The sequence below is a fragment of the Neovison vison genome, chromosome 1, assembly GCF_020171115.1.
Source record: "Neovison vison isolate M4711 chromosome 1, ASM_NN_V1, whole genome shotgun sequence".
NCBI classification, from domain to species: domain Eukaryota; kingdom Metazoa; phylum Chordata; class Mammalia; order Carnivora; family Mustelidae; genus Neogale; species Neogale vison.
Window position 1 is genome coordinate 64,298,497 of NC_058091.1, and position 25,498 is coordinate 64,323,994.

Below are 25,498 nucleotides of genomic sequence, written 5' to 3' on the forward strand. Positions count from 1 at the left end.
CTCTGCCAGTAGGTTGCCTTCCACATTTCTTATTCCATGTATTTTTCCATTCTCCTGGAAGGCTTACTAGTTCATATCTTCTGTCTCCAAGTCTTCATTTTTTTATTTCCCAATTCCCACTTTCAACTGTGACCTTGCTTTTTATTTGACTGAGACAATAGGATTAAAAGAACAAATCTTCCGTAATCACCTACCCCCACTTCCACCTACCTTCCTGCATCTGGGTCCATTTATTCTGTCTTCCTTCTTGTTATCACTTTTTTTGTTCCTATTTAAAGCCTGTCCTCTCCATTCATGCATAGTCTCCATCTCTTCCTACCTATTCAGGGGCATGGATATAGCAATTGTCCCCTCTCTTGTCTGCATCATCAGTTTCTTCTCGCCACATCATTCTCAGAAACACAAGCTTGCTGAAATTTCTCCCATTTTAAAAGAAAAAAAACCCTTCTCTAGGACCATTTTTGCTTCTTCTTTTTCAGCTAAACTATTTGACAGGGTTTTTGTACTTATTTTCCCCATTTTCTCCCTTTCCATTTTCTTCTCAAACTTCATTCTGACTATTGCTCATCCTGTACCATCAAAACTACTCTAGTGTTCGCTGTCAGTGACTCCCACGTTGATAAATCTCCACAGGTAAATCTCAACCTTCCTCTCATCGGACAGGTCAAGGGAATTTGACACTGCAGATAACTGCCTTCTCCTAAAATCTTGTTTTCCCTTGGTTTCTAGGATACCACTATCCCCTGGACTTCCTCCTCTCCTCATAGCTACCCCTTCTGTCTCCTTTGTTGCTCCTTTCTTTCCTGCTTTCCCTCTTTCCAGGAAGTGTGGCAAGTTTTAATCCTTGAAACATTTTATTCTTTATCTTCATTCAATCCTGTGGTGCTTTTATCTGATCTCATATCTCTTCCTGGTTGGCAGGCATAGTTATGGAAACTATATTACTTATTATTTTCATTTACATAGGCATCTCAAACTTAACATACCCCAAATATCTTTTTTCCTCAGTCTTTCCCATATCGTCGTTAAAAGAAAATTGTCAAACAATGATATAAAATGCACAGAGATATAAAATGAACTCATGTCAAAGATTTTATTTAACCCCTTAATTTATGAGGGAAATAAGTAAGATGTTACAACTGGTTTAAAAACACATTCAAAGAGCAAAGACATATATAGGGAATGAGAAATTCTGAAATGAATTTACAAATACATGCAATACAAGTCTTTCTACAGAAGATAAGCAACTGTGTTCTACTATACGCAATCAATGTGCATTTTATGGACAAGAATAACTTACATGATTATCAGTTTTCTACAACTTGAATCCCTGTAAAGCATCTGAAAGACAATGGAAGGCAGAAATGACCTGAATGAATGTGTTAGACATTCATTCACATAGACATTCAAACACATAGAATGTGTTTACGTTAATCTAATCAACTTTTCCCCCTTATTTCAAAGCCCTTCACAATTTTTCTTGACACTGTGGATTGAATCTGCATATTTCTAGAGGATCAACCCAAAAACTTAAAGTTCATCTTGGATCTGTCTCTTTTTCCCACAGTCTATGTCCAGTCACTCAGCAGATCCTATTGGTTCATCTTGCCAATTACACATAGAATACGACCGCCCCTGTGACCCCCGCCACACAGGTGGTGCAGGCTACCAACGTTTCTTGCCTGGATTCTTACAGTAGCCTTCTTTATGATCTCCCTGCTTTCAGCCTTGCCTCTTTCCATCTATTCTTAATAGAACAAAGTGAGCCTTCTGAAATATGAGTAGGTTTAAGTCATTCCTCTGCTCAAAACCTCCTTTGCTTGTGGCTTCATACTTGGAGAAGAAGCCAAAGTTCTCACTTAAGCATAGACCGTAGCATTTCCAAAAAGCTCTGTATATTCTGCATCTTTAACTGTTGTCCCAACCCCAGAGACGATTTTCCTTGACATTGTTTTAAACTATCTTCCCACTCACTCTGCTGCAATGCATTGGTCCCCTTGCTGTTTCTCTAATGTGCAGGCTTGCTCCTGCCTCAGAGTCTCTTTGCAGAGCTCTTCCCTCTGCAGGGAACACTCTCCGACCCCCACCCCAGATACCAAAATTATTTGTAGTCTTTCGTCTCCTTCAGGTTTTGTTTAAGTATCAACTCCTCAGAAATCTTCCTTGGCGTTATTATTGCAACCACTCAGTCTCCTATCTCTTCCCCCTTCGACTCCCTACTTCCTTCCCGGTTTTATTCCCATAGCAATTGTCACCATCTGACATAATTTTTTTTTTTTTAACCAATTTATGTGTTCCCCTTATAATTTAAGGCAATTGTGGGGAATTTGGGGGTTATTTAGTTCAGTTTAAATTCCCTGTGCCTAGATAGCTCCTGACACTTTGTAGTAGCTTAATAAATAACTTTTAATGAATGAATTGTTTCTAGCTTTTATAAAATAACATGGGACATTGTGACACTGGTGGTTCAATAAGAAACTAGGCATAGACACTAGGTGCCAATGATACAGGGCACATCAGGTAAATACTGTGGGGTTACAGGCTGCTGTGGTTGGAGGTATGAGGTTGAGTAAACCTTAAGCTTTCTGAGCCCTGGTAAAGCTGAGAAATGTATTTGTATGTATATGTATTTGCATATGCATATGTATATGTATATGTGAACTTGTATATGAACTTGTATATGCATATGTATCTAGTGAACCTTTTTTTTTTTTTTCTATCCAACAAATCAGATAACAGAGTTTAGTTTTACCTGGAAAAGGCACAAGTGCAAATTTGTGTCATTACTTCAGGCCTGGGTTAACCTTTTTAGTCGCTGACATAATTTGGTCCTTCTACCACTTCATACTACAGTTATTTAGTAAGCCAACTGCAAAATGTTTGCTCTATGTTTATGTAAAATTGAGTAAGACTAGATTGCTTTAACAAATAGAGCCAAGAATAAAAGGACTTCTAAAACAAAGAGGTTTATTTCTTGTTCATGTAATAATTCCAATATGAATGGTCCAGATCTTTAGAAAAATTCTGCTCTATGCTATAATTTGGGGCCTAGAGTCATTCTGCTTTACACATACAAAGGACATTTTTATTTATCTGCTTGGTTGAACTGTGGTCAAAAAGTAGAGAGCTGAAACTAATATTACACTGTTAACTAACTGGAATTTAAACAAAAACTTAAAAAAAAAAAAAAAGAGTAGAGAAAAGGAAGAAAATTTGGAAAGAACATGTGCAATGTCTTAACTCCCAGACTTGCATATAGCACTTCTAACTCCTACTCACATTTTATTGGTAATAATTTGACCACATAGTAACATCTGAGAATAAGGGCATCTCCAAGCTAGCCAGAAGACCACAGGTTTGGTAGATGATTAGCAGTCTCTGTTACACTATCCTCATTACTTTGGGTTCTGCTCATTTCACAGTACAAGTTACCAAGGAAGGAATGCTTTCCCAAGAACACACAATAAGATTGCTAATGAAGTGGGAGTCGAGACTATCATCTAGTCCTTTGGGGTCTTTCACATTACTCAACCATAGGGAGGGGGAAGAAGTGTGTTACTATATTGTGTGAACTTATTCTTATCCTGATTATCAAGAGGAAATAGTATTGCTGCAAAACAATGAGGAAAGGGAAGGAGATCTTCTGTGTACTTACCACTAGTTCCAGAGTCAATAGTATAAGGTCATGATAGACTATGACAACATTTTGTGTGCAGGATTATGAAGAAATGCTAGTTTGGCTATCTTCACCAAGTAAAGAAACTTGGCCGGTTGAAATGTTGGCAAAAGGCAAAGGGAACAAGAAACAGATAGTGAAGAAAAGAATTTTTTAAATGTAACTATAATTTCATCAATACTGGCTCACAGTTTTTCTTACTCTGTTTAATATGCATGATATATGTGAATGTTTAATATCTCTGGGATATATTTAATATATGAATATAAATTAGCCAGTATTTTCTCTCTCTTCTGCCTTCCCCCTATTTTTCAGATAAATTGTTATCGTGGTACTTAAATAAATAATTTAACTTAAAAATTACCTAGTGTCAAAATAGAATTAATTAAACTGGAAGAAGAGTGAGAATGACTTAGTGACAGATGTAACGAACGGTAGGATGTTAGGTTTCCCCTTTAGGAGAGAAGGTGAATACATTGTATTTGTTGCGCATTGTTCATTGATTTGTACAAATGGTGATTGCATTATGTTGGCTATGCCTATATTTTTAGTAGCTGCTCAGAAGTTTAGCTATGGCTAGAAAGGAGTTCAGGGATGCAAGATAACCAAAGTGGTGGATTATGATGGGCAGGATATATTGGCTTTTTCAATCTCTGTTCTACTCTCTTTCTAATTAGAATGAAAAGTGAAATCTTCTTTTCACTAATTACCTCACAAGTGGATGCAAATTATATTGCTTTAATTAGATGCATTCGTGCAACATTTGGAAAGTGGAAGTGAAGCAGAAATCATTTTCCTGTATCTTTTAAAACATTATCCCTTGAAGTGGCTAGGTGACACACTTGGTTAAGCGTCCAACTCTAGATTTCAGCTCAGGTCTTCGTCTCAGGGTCTGCACTCAACATGGAGTCTGCTTGAATTTCTCTCTCTCTCTTCCTGTGACTTCCTGTCCCTCTGAAATAAATAAATAAAATTTAAAAAAAATTCTCTCTTAGCCAGCTATGTCATATAAATATTATACTTTTTCTTTAGCAGTGTTCCAGTGTCCATTCTCCTGCTTCTGATTATCAAAAATCAATTATGGTAATTTCCTCTTGACTCAAGCTTCTGATTTCTGGGCCAACTTAATGCTTTATATTTTGGGGTTTATGACTCTGAACTGCAACTTCCAAGTTCCATGGCCGGTTATTTTTGTATTATTTTGAGAGTCATTCCTGGAGACACACCCTTTAGTCCTTCCAAAGATATTTTAAGCAGGTGATTTTAAACTACTTAAAATAACTAGAAAGATTTCTCTTGCCGGCACTGAATTCTCTCAGATAAATGTGTAATGTTTGCCCCTTTCTTCTTTATCTATTTCTCCATCATGCTTCCTGGAATGTAGATGTGATAGCGTCCACTTTGAGCCAAGAGCATGAGGGTCACACACTAGGTATGTCCGAATGATAAGCTGTAGGTAATCAGGTCCTCAAGGACATTATGAAGCAGGGCCGCCATTCTAGCCCTGGACTGGCTTCTTTCAGGTTTTACATATAAGAAGGGGAATGCTGGTTGGGTCTCTGCTAGTCTCAGCTGTATCTAACTTTACTGATACAAACTATAAGAGACTCAGCATAGTCCTAGCACATAGTAAATAGGTAATAAATATTAGCTCTTATTATTTGTACCTGGAATGTCCCTCTATCTTTCAAAATCCAGCTGTGATGTCTCCTGTTCTGTGACACCTTCTTTTATTTCTGCACTCAGAAGTTCTAGCCAACATGGCTAGAATTACCTAGTACTATAGGAATTTGTTCATATGGCTTGTACCCTCTCCAGAGTCTTTGTAAATGGGGATCAGATATGAATCAAATTTATGTTCCCTCATAATCAAAAACACTGTACCACACAATATATGTACTTAGCAATTAACACGGGAAGTTTGAGGTAGCTGATGAAGAACTGTAATTTGTGGTATAGAACTTAAGACTTCAGGTCATTGGAGAAGTCATTGGAGAAGACTTCTTGAAGGAAGTTGAACTTTAGGTAAACTTCAAAACAAAGACTCAGTTGGAATGGGTGAAGAGGCCTAGAGAAACTGTGCACAGCAGAAGAAACTAGTCACAAAAGGGCAGATAAGAAAGGAAAGTGGCTCAGAGAATGAGATTGATTATAATTCTTTGTTTGTAGCATGCTCTCATAATTGGTCCCAGTGTGTTTGTTTGTGTTGCTGTTTATTTTGAATACTATAACAAACACCTGTGAACACCCATCCCAGTACAGAAACCGAAATATTGGCAATATCTTCTGTAATTCTGTGTGCTTTCTTCTGTCCCATACTTCTCCCTCTGTCACCTAAAGCATCTACTATCCTGAATCTGTGCTGATCCTTCTCTTAATTCTGTTCTCTCTCTTTTTTTAATATAGAGTTTTTCCACTTCTTTTTTTTTTTTTAAAGATTTTTATTTATTTATTTATTTGACAGAGAGAGAGATCACAAGTAGGCAGAGAGGCAGGCAGAGAGAGAGAGAGAGGAGGAAGCAGGCTCCCCGCTGAGCAGAGAGCCCGATGCGTGACTGGATCCCAGGACCCTGAGATCATGACCCGAGCCGAAGGCAGCGGCTTAACCCACTGAGCCACCCAGGTGCCCCGTTTTTCCACTTCTTAATGAGTATTCTTAATGAGTATGTTTTGTTTTAGTTCTTTCTTTTTTTAAAGATTTTATTATTTATATATTTGACAGACAGAGATCACAAGTAGGCAGAGAGGCAGCCAGAGAGAGAGGAAGAGAAGGAGGCTCCCTGCTGAGAAGAAAGCCCCTATGCAGGGCTCGATCCCAGGACCCTGGGATCATGACCTGAGCAGAAGGCAGAGACTTTAACCCACTGAGCCACCAGGCACCCCTGTTTTAGTTCTTTTAACTTCACAAAAATGTTATCATTCTCCGTGTAATCTTTTGGGACTGTCATTATTTCTGTTATTTTTTTAAATTAACATATAATGTATTATTTGTTTCAGGGGTACAAGTCTGTGAATCATTAGTCTTACACAATTCACAGCACTCACCATAGCACATATGCTCCCCAATGTCCATAACCCAGCTACTCTATACCTTCCGCCACCCCCTTACGGTTTGTCTCTCTCCCTGGTACCATCTTGTTTCATTTTTCCCTCCCTTGTCCCCATGAGCTCCTGCCCTGCCTCTCAAATTCCTCATAGCAGAGAGATCATATGATAATTGTCTTTCTCTGATTGACTTATTTCACTTAGCATACCCTCTAGTTCTATCTACATCTTTGCAAATAGCAAGATTTCATTTTTTTCTGATGGCTGCATAGTATTCCATTGTATATATATACCACATCTACTTTATACATTCATCTGTTGATGGACATCTAGTTTCTTTCCATAATTTGGCTATTGTGGACATTGCTGCTATAAACATTCGGGTGCACGTGCCCCTTCAGATCACTACATTTGTATCTTTAGGGTAAATACTCAGTAGTGTGATTTCTGGGCCATAAGGTAACTCTATTTTCAACTTTTTGAGGAACCTCCATGCTGTTTTCCAGAGTGGCTGCTCCAGCTTGAATTCCCACCAACAGTGAAGGAGGGTTCCCCTTTTTCCATATCCTCACCAACACCTGTTGTTTCCTGACTGGTTAATTTTAGCCATTCTGACTGGTGTGAGGTGATATCCCACTGTGGCTTTGTTTTGTATTTCCCTGATGCCAGTGATGTTGAGCACTTTGTCATGTGTCTTTTGGCCATTTGGATGTCTTCTTTGCAGAAATGTCTGTTCATGTCTTCTGCCCATTTCCTGATTGGATTATTTGTTCTTTGTCGAGTTTGATAAGTTCTTTATAGATTTTGGATACTAGCCTTTTATCTCATATTTTCACATGCCACTATAGTTCATTCATTTAAAGTACTGAATAACTCTGTGTATACCCCACTTTATATATCTGTTTTCCTATTAATAATCATTTGCTACTAGAACAGAGATGCCCTGAGCATCCTAGTGCAGGATAAATCTTCAGGTGTATGGGTTCAACAAGGCATATAATCTAGGAGTAGAATTGCTGAGTCATAGCATACATGAATGTTAACTTTACATGGTAAAAAACAAACTTTTCCAAAATGGCTGTACCAGTTGATACGTCCATCAGAAATGCATAGGAGATTCTGTTGAACTACACTGCATTCAGTAGTTATTATTTTCAAACTTCTTAGTACTTGGCATTTGAATGGCTTGAAAATGCTATCTCCTCATGGTCTTTGTGTTTTCCTGATTCCTTAATGAGGTTGAACATCTTTTCATAAGTTTACTGGCCAGATGGATTTCCTCTCCTGTGATATTTCTGTTTATATCTTTCACCCATTTTTCTATTATGTTTCATATTGGTTTGTCAGCATTCTTCATGCATTTATGGTACTAGCATTTCATTGGTCTTGTATGTTGCAAAGGTCTTATCTCAATTTAGAAATGGTCTTTTCTGATCCTTTAAGATGAGTTTTCATTAAAGGAAGTCCATAATTTTAATGTAGTCACAGTAATCAACCTTCTTCTTCTTTCTTTCTTTATTTATTTTTGCCTGTGTAAGAAATGTATCTCTATTTCAAAATCTTAAATGTATCAAAACATTTTGATTAAATGTTTTAAAGTTCTGTTCTTGAAATCTAAGTCTGATCCACCTGTAGTTCATTTTTGTTAATGATTTGAGGTAGGGATTTAATTTCAAATTCCTATGTGGATAACCACTTTTTTTTCCATTTCCTTCCCATGTCTTTCTCTGTTATCATGCACTTAATCCTTTTATCATATTTCAATGGTTGATATTCACACAGATTTCTTTCTGCTCCTTCTATTCTATTTATTGGTCCATTGTAACCCTTTTACACTGTCATTATTTCTTAAGCTTTAAAATAAGACTGGTATCAGATAGTGCAATTATTTCATCTGTACCCTTCTTCATCAGAACAGTTTTGCCTTTTCTTGGTCCTTTCATTTTCTCTCTCTATATATTTTAGAATTAGCTCAAGTTCTATGAAATATTCCATTGGGATTTTCTGTTGCATTTTACTGAAATGATAGATCGATTGGAGGAGAATGGACATTGACTAAAGATATGTGAGGACTTCCAGGAAAAATTATAAAATTTTATTGAATGCTTTTTAGAAGATGAAATAAGTGGAGAGTTGTACAATGTTTATAGAAAATGATTTAACATTATAAAGTTTAACGTTATAAATACATTTGTGTTATAAACATTTAAGGAGTGCATGACTGGCGAGACATTTTATACATAATTGCTACATTGTTAAGCTGCATCAGACAGACATAAATGCCTCCCGACTCCCATCTGGCAATTTTAATAAGATGATTGTCCTCATGTGACAGGAGAGACATTGTGACGCTACCATTACAAACAAGAAACGATTTTCCATTTTAGTGGTGCCCTTCTTGCTTCTGTTTTTAATTTAACCTTCTAAAGAAGAGTTTTAAAATATTGTGATTTTTTAAAAATATCCAGTAGTCAGAAAAAATAGGAAGAAATGATATAAGCAATATGGTTTGAGGATTTTCCATCATGTTAAATTTCCTTCATGGCAAAAACATACTTGTGAATATGGGCATTAGGTTTTCCAATTACACTTATAGCCATCTGGAGGAATTCTTTCAGGACCAAGGGTAGGAGAGCCAAAATGGCATAGAGGCTGGTGAGATACTTTCTATGAGATGTCTCTTTTTGGGAAGCATTCCACATCTGGAAGTATATTGCCTCAGCTCACCTCATTTCTTCCAGTGGCTCCTCAAACACTCACTAAATGTCCATTATGGCAGTCCTGTCCATAGTCCTATACTGTGGCTAGAAATCCCTTTTGTGCCATGTCCTAACTCAGAGATGTCACTTACCCATCACTTTGCTCCATTTAGGAAATTAACAGACGTTTCCTGTGCTCTACTTCCCATATTCTTGGCCCATCTTAGTCCAGCCTTTGCTGGCCACAGGTGTTCTGCATGTCTCTCACTTTCTGCCTGGGGCTTCATGAGAGGGCCTGGGAGACTGCTTTGTCACTCCCACATGTGTGGCCCAGAATTGTAGAGGTATTTAATCATGACCAGCACCCCGCCCTCATGGGAGGGGGAAGGCTAGAAACAGTGAATAAAAGCTTTTCCATTTCCATTTCATCCTCAGGTGAACACATTCTATATCCTCACAAGAAGGACTCAAGAGAAGTCAAGCCCCAGTTTTCCATAGCAGTGGTCAGCTTGACAAAATATCTTTTCATTGACTATTCCTCCTTTTCTCTTTTGCTCTCCCCACACCCCTACTCCTGGAGTCCCTTTCTAAATAAATGTCCTGCACAAAGAGAAGCCAACCTTAGACAAGAAGACATATCTTTAAGGTCTCTTCTCTGTGTCTCCAAAACAAGGGCCCAATCTGTTAAAATGACCAATATTAATCGCCGAAACCTGAAAGTCACATTTACCATGTCTTTCAGGAGATGATTGGCCTCCTTTTTAGCACCTAGATGATAACACCACAAGTTCAGGGGTCATGTTTTCTTTGACTTTGTTCCCCAGACCTCCAATTGAGGTGACATATAGGATATGGATAGTAGAAATACTGAAATGCATGCATGAATGAACGAATGAATGAGCAATACCCTGTTTTGTTTTGTTTTGTTTTCAAGATATCATTGGTAAGACTCTTACCAGATCCAAGTAGGATTACCTCAGTGCCAGTCGCTGCAAAATCTTTTAGGAAAAAGTTTTTTATTCTCTTAGAATAAAGTTTGGCAAGTTTTCCAAATCCCAAAGTACAAATACCACAAACCTGCTTCCCTGAATGAGACCAATCCGGGTCTAATCCTGGTCCAAAGAATCCCCACACTGAGCCATAGATATCAAGGATGGATGTGTGATTAGACATTAATAGTAAGACTGAGTTTGTAAAATTTTGTTTGGGACTCAGATTTTATTTATTTATTTATTTTTAAAAAGATATTATTTATTTATTTGATAGAGACAGAGGTGGGGAGCACAAGTAGGCAGAGTGGCAGCCAGAGGGGGAAGGAGAAGCAGGCTCTCCGCTGAGCAGGGAGCCCAAAGGGGCGGCTTGATCCCAGGACCCTGGGATCATGACCTGAGCCAAAGGCAGAGGCTTAACCAACTGAGCCACCCAGGTGCCTAGGACTCAGATTTTAAATAAGCATACTGGTTTCCAGGGCTTTCCGTAAGAGAAAAATAAAACAAATTTCAAATTATGTTTCTTCCAAAAGTCTTTCTTTATATCTCATAAATAATCAGAAACTTCCCAACTACGTTGTTTAGAGGAACTGAGAATTTTTTATACTGCCTTCTAAAACTAGTGAATTCTATACCTTAATTTTATTTCTAAAAGCCATACAGTTTCCAAGTATCAGCTCCAACTTCTAAGAGGTGCTTTGGTATGTTTTATATTTACTACTGATTCTCAACTTGCTAGTGAATGGGGCAATGGGAAAGGATGAGTCGTGCCTTAATAATGAGGGCAGATATAAGACAATTTTAGAAGAATACCAGGATAATATTTTTACAAGGTAGACTATAAAAGAATAAGCTGTACAAATATTTTTAGCTAGTAAAAATATATATACAAAACAGGGTAAGACAATCTCTCTTTTCAAAAGCATAATACTGCATGATTTTAAAAGGTTTGCAAAACACAATTTAACTCTCATGATAGTATATGTCATGAATATTACTATTTTCATTGTGCCGATGACAAAACAGAAGTTCGGAAATGGTAAGAAACTTAGGTAACTGCACAGCTGGTAAGCAGCACATCCTATCCAGGAAGTTTTCTGGGTTGTGTGAGGTCTTAGCTTGTGCAATAGCTCTCTCTGGTCTTCATATCATAAGAAGGGCACTCTCAACAATGGGAAAGTGACAGATCTATGTTTAGAACAAAACAATTATTTTAAGAAAGTAGTGGGTATCTCTCCAAGAGCTCATCTTTCCAATAGCCCTATGGCATTTTCCAGCTTTGGCCAGAAAACAACTTATTGGAGAACCCTCCACACTATTCCATGTGTATTTGTATTCTTTGTTGCTATGTATTTTTGTTCGCTTTGTTATTGATGGTTTCTCAAACAGGGACATAAAGGACCCACAGATGTTCAGAGGAACTATTCCCTTGTTACTCTAGTCTTGTCTTGAAAAAGTTTTCAGTGACAAGCTACTTTTTACTTTTTAGTTTCTACAGCTATTAAAAACTCTTAAGTTGAATTGGTTATAGACTCTTAACCCCCATCTTTCCTGCCAAGCATTACCTTTTAACGGTATTTTTCTTTGGGGTGTCTGTTATTAGCATTACTTTCCCCAAAGGCATTATTTTCCATTTAATGTAATTACTTTGGTTAATAAATCTAATGGGACCACAAGAGTTATTATCCACTGCTTTACTTTTATAGGAGGCAAAACTTTGATAAAGATGAGAAGATAGGTTAAGTATAGCAAGTGTAACTTGAAAAGTGTATACCTAATTACAGTTTTCTTTTCATAGAAATAAATCACATATGAAACCATTTCCAGGGTTGGGGGGAATTGATGCTGGAAAGAATTTTGAAATAAGCTTATACATATACATCAACAAAATAAAAATGGTCTTTTTCTAACTATGCACGTCTGGTCTTATACCCTTATTTAAGTAAATGCATTATTGCATTATGAGTGATTATTGGGACACTGGTATTGTCCTTCAGTATAAAGTTAAAAGGTTTAAAAAAAAAAAAAGGTTAAAGCTTTTTTTTTTCTTTTTGTCAGTAAAAAAAAATAACTTATTTGGGAGCAGTGTCCAGCAGCATTAGGGTACCTATGCTATTAATTTTTGAAAATTCTATTTCTTAGCAAGGTTTTAGTCTGACAGTGTTCTGAGTTTTCCACTTTACTTCTATAGCAGTTTCTGGGCCATCCCAGTACTCAGAAGTCCCATCCCTGAAGGATTAGACAGTGTTCTCATTCCAACGGCTTTCTCTCAGGCAATTTCTCTGACCTAAACACATATTGCAGGATAGATGAGTGGGGCAGGAGAGTACAATGGAGTTCCCTGGACATATAGATATGATCAGCCAACTTGCTCAGACTTTAGAAAGCAGTCACAGATGTGCTCTATGTTGAACTATTAGAATCAATGTTCACATTTCCCTAAGTGTATAAAGTAAACATATATCTGGGGAGCCCTTTCATACAAACAATTCTGTAAAACACACTCAAAAGCAGAATGAAGATCGTGTATTATGATCTAAGGACACATGCACAGTACACAGTGTTTTATATGACCTTCTTCTTTCTTCCCCCCCATTACAAAGTTTCTTTTCTAAAAGTTTATTCTTACTATTAGACTTGCCATGATAAAAAAAGAAGGGCCCAAGGTATCTAACTGAAATTCTTCGGTGAACATAAGTAGTCCAATAATCTGCTATTTCTTATTACAAAGGTTGTAGAATAAATAATCAAATTTACTAGGAAACAAATATGAGTTTAGAAGATTCTCAAGTTTCTTTCATCATTATCTTAAATAATGCCACGTTATAAAAATATATTACTTTCCATTATAATTTTATGCTGTAAAAATTAACGTATCCCAAATGTATAAGATGTTTTTACTATAAGTGTTTGATATAGTACTATTAAGAATATCATTTCAGTTGTTAAGGAGAAAACTCAGACTGGCCTGCAAGTAAAATATGGAATGAATATCTACAAATATTAAGGGAATATTTGTTTTGGGCCTACTTCTTCCCCCCTCCCCCCAAAAGATAAAGGTCTTGAGGTATGAAATGTCTGAATAATTGATCCAATTTTGTTTTTTATTATGATATTATATAAAGATACCAGAGTTTTCATCAGACAAAACTTCATCCACTTTGTAAATGGTGACAGTTTGGTTTTATAAACTTTACATCCAGTCTGTTGGTGTTAAATAATGTAAAACATACTTATTAACAGAAAAACATAATGGACTAACGAGAAAGGAACATGTATAACATTTTCTTTGTTTTTAGAAATGAAGCAGATTCGACTTGGTCCATCCACAGATTCTGTATAAAATGAATCAACCATAGAAATGTTAATTTTTGAAAACTGCCATTTTGGCTTTTCAAAGTTCAGTAGCAGACAGACACCTTAATTATCATTTTTTCAAAATAATGTGTGTACATCTATATTTGTTAGAGGTCAATATAGCCTATTAACTCCAACTCTATGTATGAACAGGTGTGTAATGTTTCTCCTTCTATTAGCATCGGAAAAATAACATCCCTTTTCATTTAGGACTCAAAGCCTTCAAATAAATATTTTAATCTCTTTGTACAAATATTTTAATGTATTTGCACAAATACAGATGTAAGTTTCAGAATGTATGTGTATAAATACCTATAATAAAAAAACAATGTAATAAACTGATGACAAAAAAGGTAACATCTTTTTAATCCTCTGGTGCTCTATACTGATGTTCTTATATTCTAATCTCTTTGTGGCATCTATGTATTTATACACTTTGTGTATAAGCATGAATATTACTAAACACAAGATGAAAAGAATAATTTGCTATGTAAGATATTTATATCTAAGGTAAATATTTATCTCTAAAATAAAACTAAATTCCTTAAACACTTTGGCAAAAAATACAATATGTGTTGAACTCAACTACCTAATTAAATATACCAGGAAGATGATGTAAAAACTTCCAAAAGCAGAATTTAGTATTCTTTGCTATGTTAAGATATCAAGCTGCATACAGTGTCTTTATAAAAAAAAATCACAAAAGAATTAAATTAATAACAATAAAATACTAATAAGAAATCATCTACTTAATGGGTTTTAAAGTATTGGTATTAACAGAGCCACAAATCCAAAATGTCAGGGCATATGCCAAGAATGTGTGTATTAAGTATGCAAATTTCAATATAACTCATCAGTTTATGTGACTGATCACCAGTGATATTTAAATCAACCTAAACATTCCAATCTTGAGGAAAAATGTTTTCAACTTATTGGCTTTCTGCAGAATTGAAAACTCAGTAGTTCTAGCAATAGAGCAGATGTTACTAGAAAGGAAAGAGGAAAGAGTACTGAAGTATGCTTACTAATTGAGCAAAATCCTATAAAGGAAGCCCAGAAGTTCATATCTCCTTTGACTAAAGTCAGTCTTTAAATTATAATTAGTCCATAAGTTCTAGCCAGACTTGCTCCTTCTGCATCATTAAAATCAAACTTCTTGTTCTGCCAATGTATTAACTTGTCTATATATTCACATAATTAACACCTCATCATTTTGTGCTATTCTGGGACTTCCTTACACCTTCCAATCTCACATCCAGCATTGCAAAGAGCAGTTACTATCGCCTCATAAATTTCTGCTGTCCTTCAACTTCTGCTCTTTTTCCTGTGTGAAAGTCAGATTTTTTAAAGATGAGGGGAAATACTAGACGGATCGGTGAATGTTCAAGATATTATGTAAAATATGGGGGAACCCAGAAAACGGAAACATTTTAGTCGGTCGGCTCAGATCCATCCTCTCCGGCCCTTCTAGCACCTACTTAATAGTTGGGATTTCAGTTTTGGCAGCTCCAACCGCGGGGCTCCGAGCTCAGTACTCTCTCCACACTCCAACTCCCGGTGTGCGCTGCTGCAAGAGGAGAGAGAGAATTCCTGTCTGGCTGCGATTTATGTTGATATTTAATTTTTATAAAACTTCTCTCTCTCTGGGTCTCTCTTTAACGGCTTCTTTGATCAACCTAACAGCTTCGATGACCCGCCCCCCACGGCTATTGTGGCGAAGTGATTGTTTTACTCGGATAAAGAAAGAAACTACTTTTGGAGAAGTCCTCAGTGGTCAGCTACTTTTTAGTCTAGTCCTCCGACTGCTCTTGAGGGAACATCCTTTGAGATATTTGGGTTTCCCTTGTATCTTTTTTGTTTTGGAAGGGGGGTTGGGTTAAAAGGTGAAACCCACAGGGCAGCCTCCCGCCGTTCGGTCTCGGCCAAAGTTTCTACCGGTCAAGTTTGAGGATTGCCGAGCGAGGGGAGCCCCTGGAAGCTGCTGATTGACCGGCTCCTCGCAGTAGCCACCAGGCAGGTCAGCCAGCGCTGGGAGGTTGTTGCCTCCTGAGAGCAAATCGCCGCGGCCTCAGGCAGAGCGAGCAGTTTCTGGAGAGGAGCCTGGTGGCTGGAGCTGCGGAGCGGTGGGCGCCGGCGCCGAGCCGCACGCACCCGGCTTAGGGTAAGAGATGCTCCCCGCGACATCTGGGTTCGGGGCGGAGGGACAGGAAGATCCGAGATACCTCTGGAGCCCGCGGTCCTTGGGAGCCGGGGCTGCAGTTCTGAGGCTGTGCGCCCGGGGCGCGAGGGGAAGGCTGCGCGGTTCTCCAGAACGGGTGCCCGCTGCTGGCTCGGGTAGTACAAAGACTGAGAAACTCACAGGCTCTGTCCAGAGCAAAACTGAGTGGCGCGAAGTGGTCCGCGGGCCTTGGGACGCACCTGTTGCGGAAGGACTACCCCCGCCTCCGCGCCGCCCTCTGCGCCCGCAAGCTGGCAGGGCGCTGGGTGTGGCCCGGGAGAGCGCGGCCCCGCGCCCCGCCGGGTCGCTCGCTCCCCCTCCTTCGTTGTCTGAAGCCCTCTGAATGGGTCCCTGACCAGGGCCAAGGTCACGGTGCGACTAGGGCTGAGGCCCCTCCGGGCTACCGCGGCCCCTATCGGCTGCCGCGGCCCTTCTGGACTGCTGCAGCCTTGGCCCAGTGCGGGCTCCCTTACTTTTCCCCTGTGCTGACGCCGGGCATGGGCGAGGGCAGAGACACCTTTTCGAAGGAACTCGGGCAGCTTTCTCTTCTGAGCTCCCTGCCTGCTCCCGCTTGGGGCTGAGCGGCATTTGCCAGGGATCCCGAGTCCAAAGCGGCTCCACTAGGCAAGCGCGTAGGTGGGGCGCCCCAGTCTTTTGAGCCGCGATCAGTATCAACCCACTTTATGGAGAGCAAAGTTGTGGCTCCTTTACTCCTTCTGCCTCCTCTCGCTGTTAATCCCTCCAAGACATAGGAAATGGGGAACAAGCCTCCTAGGACGAGAGTGTGGGCCCCTGGAAGGCCTCACCAGAAGTGCTTGCCTAACTTGGGCTCTGGACCTTGGACCATCCACACGTGTAGAGGTCTATCAGGAAAGCAGGGAGGAGGGGGCGCGCCGCGTCTTGGACCAGGACCGAGGGCCCTTGGCCTGGACGCGATAGATGTGTTGTGTCAGTCAGATCTACCTTCGCTTTAACTGAGCTAAAAATCCGTTAAGAGTGGAGGGGGTCTGGTCCACGTAAGCAGAGACCCGGCACCCCTTCCGCGCCTAAAGCGGCCTCCCTCCGCTCTGGCCACAGGGGCCAGCATCCCCCACTCGGTGGAAAGGCGGTGTGGAGGAAGAGCGACTTCTGGTTCGAACTTCCGGAACCCTGGGCTTTGTCTTTCCAGGCCCTAAAGTGAGTTGTTCAGCTTGCATTTAAAGGACTGCTTCCCTTTTTCCCCCCTGCCACCTTCTCTATTAATTTGAGGAAACTTTACACCTTATTTCGTATTGTCCACTGGGAACACTGAGATTTTTTTTTTTTTTTAAACCTTAAAATACCTTTTAGCAGCTTGATTTTTTTCTACTTCATTTGCAATCCGTCACTCAAAGTAGACTTCGCTACTTCCCAAAATCAAAACTGAGGTGCAGTATTCTCAGTCTGGTCATGAGAAAGAAAGAAGTCGATGTCCAAGGGTCGGGAAGGTGGTACAGGACGACAGCGTGGGCCGGGCCTGAGAATCGGCCCGGAAGCTGGGAAACCGCTTGCCCTCCAGTGTAGGGCTCCCAGGGCTCCCCAGCCGCCAGGTAGGATCAGCAGAGAAGCACAGAGGGCGGTGGCCTGGACACGCCTTTCCAACCAGCCCCACCTTCCATCACCTGGGACTGTGTCCGAATACATGCAGATGTTCTGGAACATTTTTTCTCATAAGTTGTTCCGGGTTTGTTGTTGTCTGAGCTCAAATGGATGTGTCTGGTGAATTAAGAAACATTTCTTTGGCTTGGATATTAGAACTGAGTTTGGACATCAATCTTTCCACATCCAATCGAATGTCTGGGATTCTTCGTTTTAATGAATTTTCCTTCTCCGGAGATGGAAGCGGTAGGAGGATAGGAGGCTTTCGTCCAGTCTTCAAGGACACCAAGGTCCTGGCCTTGCAGAGGGACTCTTGGCCATTTTCTTTTACTACAGAGCGGCAAAGTTCCTTGTAGAAAAGCGTCCGTTCCAAGGTTGCATCTCCCCATCCAAACGGTACTGCCAAGCGCAGCTTTCGAGGGGAGACTGTCAAAGAGGCACAGCTTCGCAGAGCAGCAGACTTCGGGCATGGGCATACAGCCCTCTTCTGTTGACGGCTCCATTTTTGTCAACGGAAAAGTGAGGCCTCCGCTACCTCGAGTTTTAGAAATGCGAACTGACTGCCTTGCAGTCCGAGGCCCGAACTGACTCAGATTCCGGCCTAGATTCCGGGATTGCTTCCGCTTCGCACTTTCCATCCCCTCAGCCACATCCTAGCATCTGTCTCTGCTCCCTCTGAGCCCAGAGCGTGGCTGTGCCCAGGCTCTTCTAGAGGCCACCCAGGGGCTCCTGGGGATTTCTGCCTTTCCCGCCCCTCACACTGCTTAGTTAGTCGCTATTGACAAAAACACAGCAAGGGGGAAGAAAGATCCGCGCCGACCTCCGTATTGGAACCGAAGGTTCCAAACGCCAGGCCTCTTTTATTCCCAGAATCCACGGTGCAATTGATCGCAGTGCCCACGCGCACACGCCTAAGGGGCTTTCCAGATCCTTTCGCTGCGGAACACACACACACACACACACACCACGCGCACAAATACCGTTTCTTATTCGACCCCAAGCGCCCACTTTCCGGGCCCACCGGAGTGGGGCGGCCTCACTCTGTGGACCTACACGCTCCAGCCGGGTGGTACCCAGCTACAGTTGCTCCCCCGCCCCACACCCCCCGGGCGCGACCACAGTGGCCAGAGGCCACAGGCGGAGCTAGCGGCAGGGACTGCCCCAGCAGTTTCTGGGAGCGCCAAGGTCTGAAGGTTACGGGGTAGCCCCAACAGGAAGAATCTCTCTGGGGTTCTTGGGAACCTTTCCAATCTCTCTCTGTCCCCTCAGCTTCTTTTCCTACCCTCCCCTTCTCGAGTTGCTCTTGTCCGAATGCCAGGGTTGGATTTTTTGGTTTTGTTCCCGCCCCCACCAACCCCAACTCAGAGCCAGGTCTGAGATGTTAGAGAATTGTGCAAAGCAAATTCTTTCAGTAATCTGTTTATTTAAACGAGAGGACCAAAACAAACAAGCAAGCAAACAAAAAAGCAAAAACAAAAACAACAGACCCATCCCACAACCCTGTCAGAGGCAAACCCTTCACCAGATATGGACAACCCATTGAAACCACACCAGAACGTCCCAGTAAACAAAATGAACACAATGTCAGGGATTAGGAAAAGAAATCTAAGTCAACCCAGTTCAGACAGTGCACATTGACATGCAGTCCCCCTCTCTTTCCCAGGAACACCCCCCACCGTGCCTGTGGAACCTGCCCCCCAACCTCATCTCTATCCTTGAAACAGTTCCATAGGACTTCTTTTGCCCACATTTCCCAAAACTTGCTATGAAGAAAAGAGGTTTCCATTCCTCTCTCCAAACCCAGAGGAATCTCCGACAACTGCCAGGCCCCCTTTCCTTCCGGTCCGCGGTTCCTTAGGTGTGACTTGGTTGGGGAAATTGAGGGGGAGGTGGAGTAAAGTTAAAAAAAAAAAAAAATCAGGAAGGAGCGAGCTGGAGCGGTGAGTGTGTCAATCAGAGGGTTTTGTGCCTTGGGGCTCCTAGCGGTTGTGAGCAGAGGTGTCCCAGGGCGGCCCCACAATGAATATGAATAGGAATCCTTGCTAAATGGGACAGCAAAGCGCACCGCCCTGAATGATGGCACGTCATCCTAACCAGCCCAGGATAGATAGGAGGGTTCCTTTTGTCTCTTTTCTCCGGCGCGGCTCTATAAAAGCCCCTCTTTTTCAGCGTGAGGTTAGTCCAAGCATACACCAACCCGCTATCCAAGAAACAGCCGAACCAGAGAGAAGGGAGTGGGGAGGGAGAAAGGCGGGGGGGAAAGCAGCGCCTCAGCTTTTCTTCTCACATCTTGCCGCTGAGAAGTGGGTCGCTGGGCAGCGCAGATTTTTCTAAATTCAAGATTTTCTTTAATTTTCCACCTAAATCCTCCCCACGGTAGGGCCGCATCCCCCGTAATAAAATGAATTCTGATTCGAGCTCTGTCTCCAGCAGAGCTTCATCGCCGGACATGGATGAGATGTATCTGAGGGAACACCACCACCGCCACCACCACCACCAGGAGAGCCGTCTCAACTCGGTCTCTTCCACGCAGGGCGACATGGTGCAAAAGATGCCTGGAGAAAGCCTCTCGCGGGCCGGCGCCAAGGCCACGGGCGAGAGCAGCAAGTACAAAATCAAGAAGCAGCTGTCGGAGCAGGACCTACAGCAGTTACGGCTGAAGATCAACGGCCGCGAACGCAAGAGGATGCACGACCTAAACCTAGCCATGGACGGGCTGCGCGAGGTCATGCCCTACGCGCACGGGCCCTCGGTGCGCAAGCTCTCCAAGATCGCCACTCTTCTGCTGGCCAGAAACTACATCCTCATGCTCACCAGCTCCCTGGAGGAGATGAAGAGGTTGGTTGGCGAGATCTACGGGGGCCACCACTCTGCCTTCCACTGTGGGACCGTGGGCCACTCCGCCGGCCACCCAGCACACGCCGCCAACGCCGTGCACGCTGTGCACCCCATCCTGGGCGGCGCGCTCTCGTCCGGCAACGCTTCGTCCCCGCTGTCCGCCGCCTCGCTGCCGGCCATCGGCACGATTCGACCTCCCCACTCGCTGCTCAAGGCGCCCTCCACGCCGCCCGCGCTGCAGCTGGGCAGCGGCTTCCAGCACTGGGCCGGGCTGCCCTGCCCCTGCACCATCTGCCAGATGCCGCCGCCGCCGCACCTTTCGGCTCTCTCCACCGCCAACATGGCTCGGCTGTCGGCCGAGTCCAAGGACTTGCTCAAGTGAGCGGCGGACCGACCGGCTGCCGAGGCTGAGGGGAGAGAGGCGGGAGGGACCGCGGTGCTGGGCCAGGAGGGAAGAGGGGGGCTGAGCACTCGGCCGGCGGGAGGGTGAGCGTGGGGTCCTGCGGCTCCCATGCTGTGTGATCCCACTAGACCCCCAGAGGGAAAGGACCAAAACCAAACTGCAATTTCTATGTGGTAACGAAGGGGGACTGGAACCAGACGTCGTGTGTTTTGCATGCATGCTTCTTTTCCCCATGCCGCGCCAGTATTTCTCACTTACATATGCTCTTGTCAAAACTGCATTTGTTGTATAAAGACGGGATCGGTGTGGTTAAAAACTTGCGAAGGGACTTTAGAGTTGGTTTTCTCAGGCTCTGCGTTCTCCCCTTGGAAATGACAACATCCCTTTTTTTGCAAAACAAATGTAAATATTTCTTTGAGATGGATGCAATCCTCTCCACAGTTGTTTTTCTAGAGACAATGAGTGAGAGAGAGAGAGAGAGAGCGCGCACGCGAATTTGATCAAGACCCAAGTTTTGAATCTCAACTCCGGTCCAGGGCATGACATCTCTTATGTGGGTTTTCCTTAAGACGCAGTGTAGGTCAAAAGAATGCATGCACGCTTCTAAATGAATCTTATCTAAACATGTTGTGCAGGCCATGAGGCCATTTTCCTTGTAACAAGGATTTATTAGTGAATTCTCCCAAGTATCCATATATCTGTCTGTGGTTGTTTGAAATGAAAAGAGGGGGGCAGGGTGCAAAGACCCAAACTCACGCACAGGCGCTTCTTCCCCCCACCCCACCCCCTTCGAACTCCATTCCCAAACTTCATCCCTAGGCTGTTCTAGGGGCCAGCTATCACCAGAACGTGGGCTCCCTCTACTAGCTTGCCCCATCCCCCACTTGCTCAGTGATTCTGCATGCGGGGTCAGCTCTCTCTATCATCAGCTTTGAAAAGTTATCGTGGTTTGGGGAGGGGTGCCGTTTTTATTTTCCTGAACATTTGCTTGAAATATTTTGTTAGGGCCTCAAAGACAATACCTGTCTTTATTTTTTATATATTCTTGATAAGTATGATATATTTATTAATAACCAGTGTTTCTGGATGAGATTTCAAATAAAAAAGAACCTTTAAATCCTGGCTTTGCTTTTGCCTAAAATTTTTGAAAATGGGGGTAGTGGGTAAAAAATGCCTGGCCCCGGTAAGGTGTATCTGGCAGTGAGTGAGAGATTTGGATGGGTGGGCAGATACAAAGAGTTTTCTCTGGTCATTCACAGGTAAAAAGGTCAGATAAATTGGTGTTAATTATTACAACCAGATGTCTTTCAAATGGGGGCATTGTCCACATTGGTAGTCTTGTGATATTTGAGCTCCTTATTTCCCAGCAGTAATCAGACACTCATAAACTCAGCAAGTGAGATTTTAAAAAAGTAATCTGAAAACCCAAAGTGACAGGAAATGAGAGGCTGTGTGTGTTGACAACAGACAGGAATGAAGCAGTAAGTTAACTTCTTTTCACTACAAATTGACCATGTGGCCTTTAAAAAAATAAACAGGTTAAAATCCAGTATATGTTGTTAAAGTCAACAAAGAGGGTCCTAGAAAATAAATAATCGAATAATACCCACTCTTTTGCCTGCCCCCGTTGGCTGTGTGACCCACACAGAAAGGAAGGCCACTGTGCTTTGTAAGGTGAGCTCCGACGAGGCCAACCACCTTGTAAGTCCCAGCATCTCAAAGATTTACAGCAGGAATTCTCCCTTCTTTCCTATGTTAGATTGCAAGTCCGATTAGTTGAATATACTGGGCAGCTGCTATGTAAATGATGGCTAAGACAGGGGTCATTTTAATCAATTACTTTTCTCTCTTCGTCCCTCACTCCCAGTCCCCTGACAGTGCCATATAGTTTGTAGGAGCAAAAGTGATCCAACAAGAAGGTTTTGTTTATTCATTTACACAGGACAAAAAAAAAAAATCGCAATCTAGTGACGATAGTAACACTAACGGCACAAGCCTGTATTTCTTACTGAGGAAAATGGAAAACTGATTGAAATATACCACCCTGAAATTGGCCTCTGGATTAGATGTAACATCACCATGAGTTTGTTGAGGCTTAAACTCCTCTTCACAGAGAGGAAGCTAGTGGTTTCCACTGCAGACCAATAGAGCTGTCTCTTTCCAGGATCCAGCATGGATAGCGCATCTAGGAATTATCTGCCCTTTCCTCCCTGGGCTCCCCACCACTTGCCCTGGGGAGGGCATCTCAGTGGGTCCTGGTTCTATTTAACTCATCCACCTCCATCTCCCCTGTCCCCGCAAACTCCCCTACAGCCAGGAAGAAAGACCAAAGTGAGTGTCTACAGTGGAGGGTGCTTATTTCCCTGGGTCTACGGCAGACAAATGGGGGAATAATCGTCTGTTTCCCAAGGGTGATTCATTTCTCTGGGTGAGGAAAGAGCTGTTGAAGATTTATTTGAAACCAACACAGGCCAGCCCTCCAGCCTTTCCCGGTGAGTTTATTATTTAAGAAGGGGAGGGTAGGGAGATGTTTCATCAATCAGGGAAAGGACTTTCCCCTGAGCTACTTGCAACTTTGGATCTTCTTTCCAAAAGCCTGGTCTTGGGGAAAAACTGGAACTCTGGCCACAGGATTAATGGTGGGCTTCACCCCTTCTCTAGCGCTGAAGCTTAAATTGGGTGCTGGAAAGGAGTAAAACCACACTCCTTACAACAGGGGAGAGGTGAATTTTGAGATTGTGCTGCTGTGATGAATCCCTTTAGATACAACCAGTGGTCAAATTAAAGAGCTCTAAGGTCCGTTTTCCTGGGAAAATGCACTAAAAGGAACCACTGGGCCAGGAAATTCTACCCTGAATTATCCAACTAAAGCAGAAAAGAGACATTGCTTCAAACACTGGGGAGTTCCCCAGGCAAATTGAACTCTTCTCAGGGTTACAAAAAACTCCATTGGGCTAGGGAGACTGGGAGAAAGGATTCCTTTAAGAACAGGACAGGAACTCCAGGAGAAAAATTATTTGGAACCCAGTTGCTTGGATTTTCTTGATCTATTGGGAGGAAACATTAACCACTGGCCTCTAGGGAAGGTTCTGGTCTCCGGCCGAGGGCTAGTCCTCTTGGGGATGTGACTTTGCGAGCACTTGCAATTCCCATTAAGTACTCTGAATTACTGATACCCCTAAGAAAAGTGTATGACCCCTAAGATGAGGATGGTTCTTGGCCGAAATTGTTTCCTTGTAAATTTGCCACTTTCTGGAAAGTTCTCAAGTTTAAGACAGTTTTTAATTCAATCTAGAAATACGACTAGGTTTCCCTCATTCCAGAATAAACGTTGCTTTACATTTAAAAGAACAGCAAAATCCTCGTGGGCGGAGATATCTTGAGAAGGCTTGCCCTAGAAGACTCGAGGTGTTTTAAGCAGGTGACTGAACTTTAAGGGAGGGAGAAAGTCGCACTTAGAACGGGGAACGCAGGCTGGCTTTGGCTGCCTACGCTAAAAATTTGTTTCTGAGAAACTCCTCTCGCAAATAGGTTCTGGAACCCTGGATTACTATCTAGAAAAAGGACTGGGAGAGGCGGCCTGAGGAGGCCCACGACGTCCAAGGTTTCCTTACAGGAGAAGGACTTGTGTCTCTGCAAACTTTTTTTTCCCCCCCGGAGCAGCTAGGTCAAGCGAAATTTCGTCGCCTCCACTGATACCCTTTCCAGTAACTGCAAAAGCCCGGATTGTCTGAGCATTTCCCTCAGGCAAGAAGATTTAACTGCCCCTTTCTAGGTGCCGCCTGGGGACTTCGGGCCCCACTCTCCTCCTTGCGCTGCGCGTCGGAACGTTGGGCTCCTAACCCTCCGCGCCCGGGCGGGTACACTTCTAGCTCTCCCCGCCGCTCGCCCCCGCCTCTCTGCCGCCCTGGGGCGCTAGGGACAGGCGTCGGGGCTCGGGGACGGAGAAGCCTCGGCGACACCGAAGGCGCCCGGCGGAAGCTCAGCCTCACCCCTCTGGACTCCTGCTGGGACCCACGGGGCTGCAGGAATTAGTCCGTGGCTCCAGCCATCCTAGTCCCGGTACCTCTCTCCCCCGGGACCCTCCTCGTCCCAAGGCCCGTGGCCACCCCACGCCCGCGGCTCCTGGCCAGAGCAGGAAAGGGGAGTAGTGAGGAGGGGACGTCGGGGCCAGGCGCCCACCGAGGCCGCTCGGGATGTGCGCGGCTCCCGGAGAGTGCCGACCCGCGCCCCGGCTTAGGAAGGGCCGCTGGAGGAGGAGGTTCGGCAGAAGGGCGCTGGAAGTGTCCTCTGAGAGAAATGGGCCAAAGGGGGGGGGGGACTTTGGTGGAACCGGACGCACCCTCATCTTCCGCCTGCCTGTTGGCCAACTTGCAGAAGAATGAGTGTCCGCCTCTCCACCTCGCAGTTTCTGAGCCTCTCGGGTACCCATTTCGCTTACAAGTAGCCCGGAGGAGCCCAAACCCGAAGGTTCAGGTCTGCGGGGCCGCTTTTTAGTTGAGTGTCCGTTTTCTGTGAACCCTTTCCTGGGACGCCGAGGTCGCGCGGGCTGCTAGGGGGCCGGAGGGAGTGGGTGGGCGGGACACGGCCGGGAAGAGAAGCAGAGCCCCGCGAGCCTCCGAACCTGCTCTGCGCCAGACGCCGGCTGTGCGGCCC

The 25,498-nt window shown here is 43.2% G+C and overlaps 1 protein-coding gene across 1 annotated transcript; it reads left to right on the top strand.

Moving 5' to 3' along the window:
• Window positions 1–19,977: 19,977 nt before the first annotated feature.
• OLIG3 (oligodendrocyte transcription factor 3) lies at window positions 19,978–20,821 on the top strand. The gene has a single exon (XM_044236675.1). The coding sequence runs from the start codon at window positions 20,003–20,005 to the stop codon at window positions 20,819–20,821; it is 819 nt and encodes a 272-aa protein (XP_044092610.1). The 5' UTR covers window positions 19,978–20,002.
• Window positions 20,822–25,498: the final 4,677 nt, after the last annotated feature.

Bases quoted from the DNA above. Each gene is read 5' to 3' on its own strand.
- OLIG3 (XM_044236675.1), top strand. From the start codon at position 20,003: ATGAATTCTGATTCGAGCTCTGTCTCCAGCAGAGCTTCATCGCCGGAC.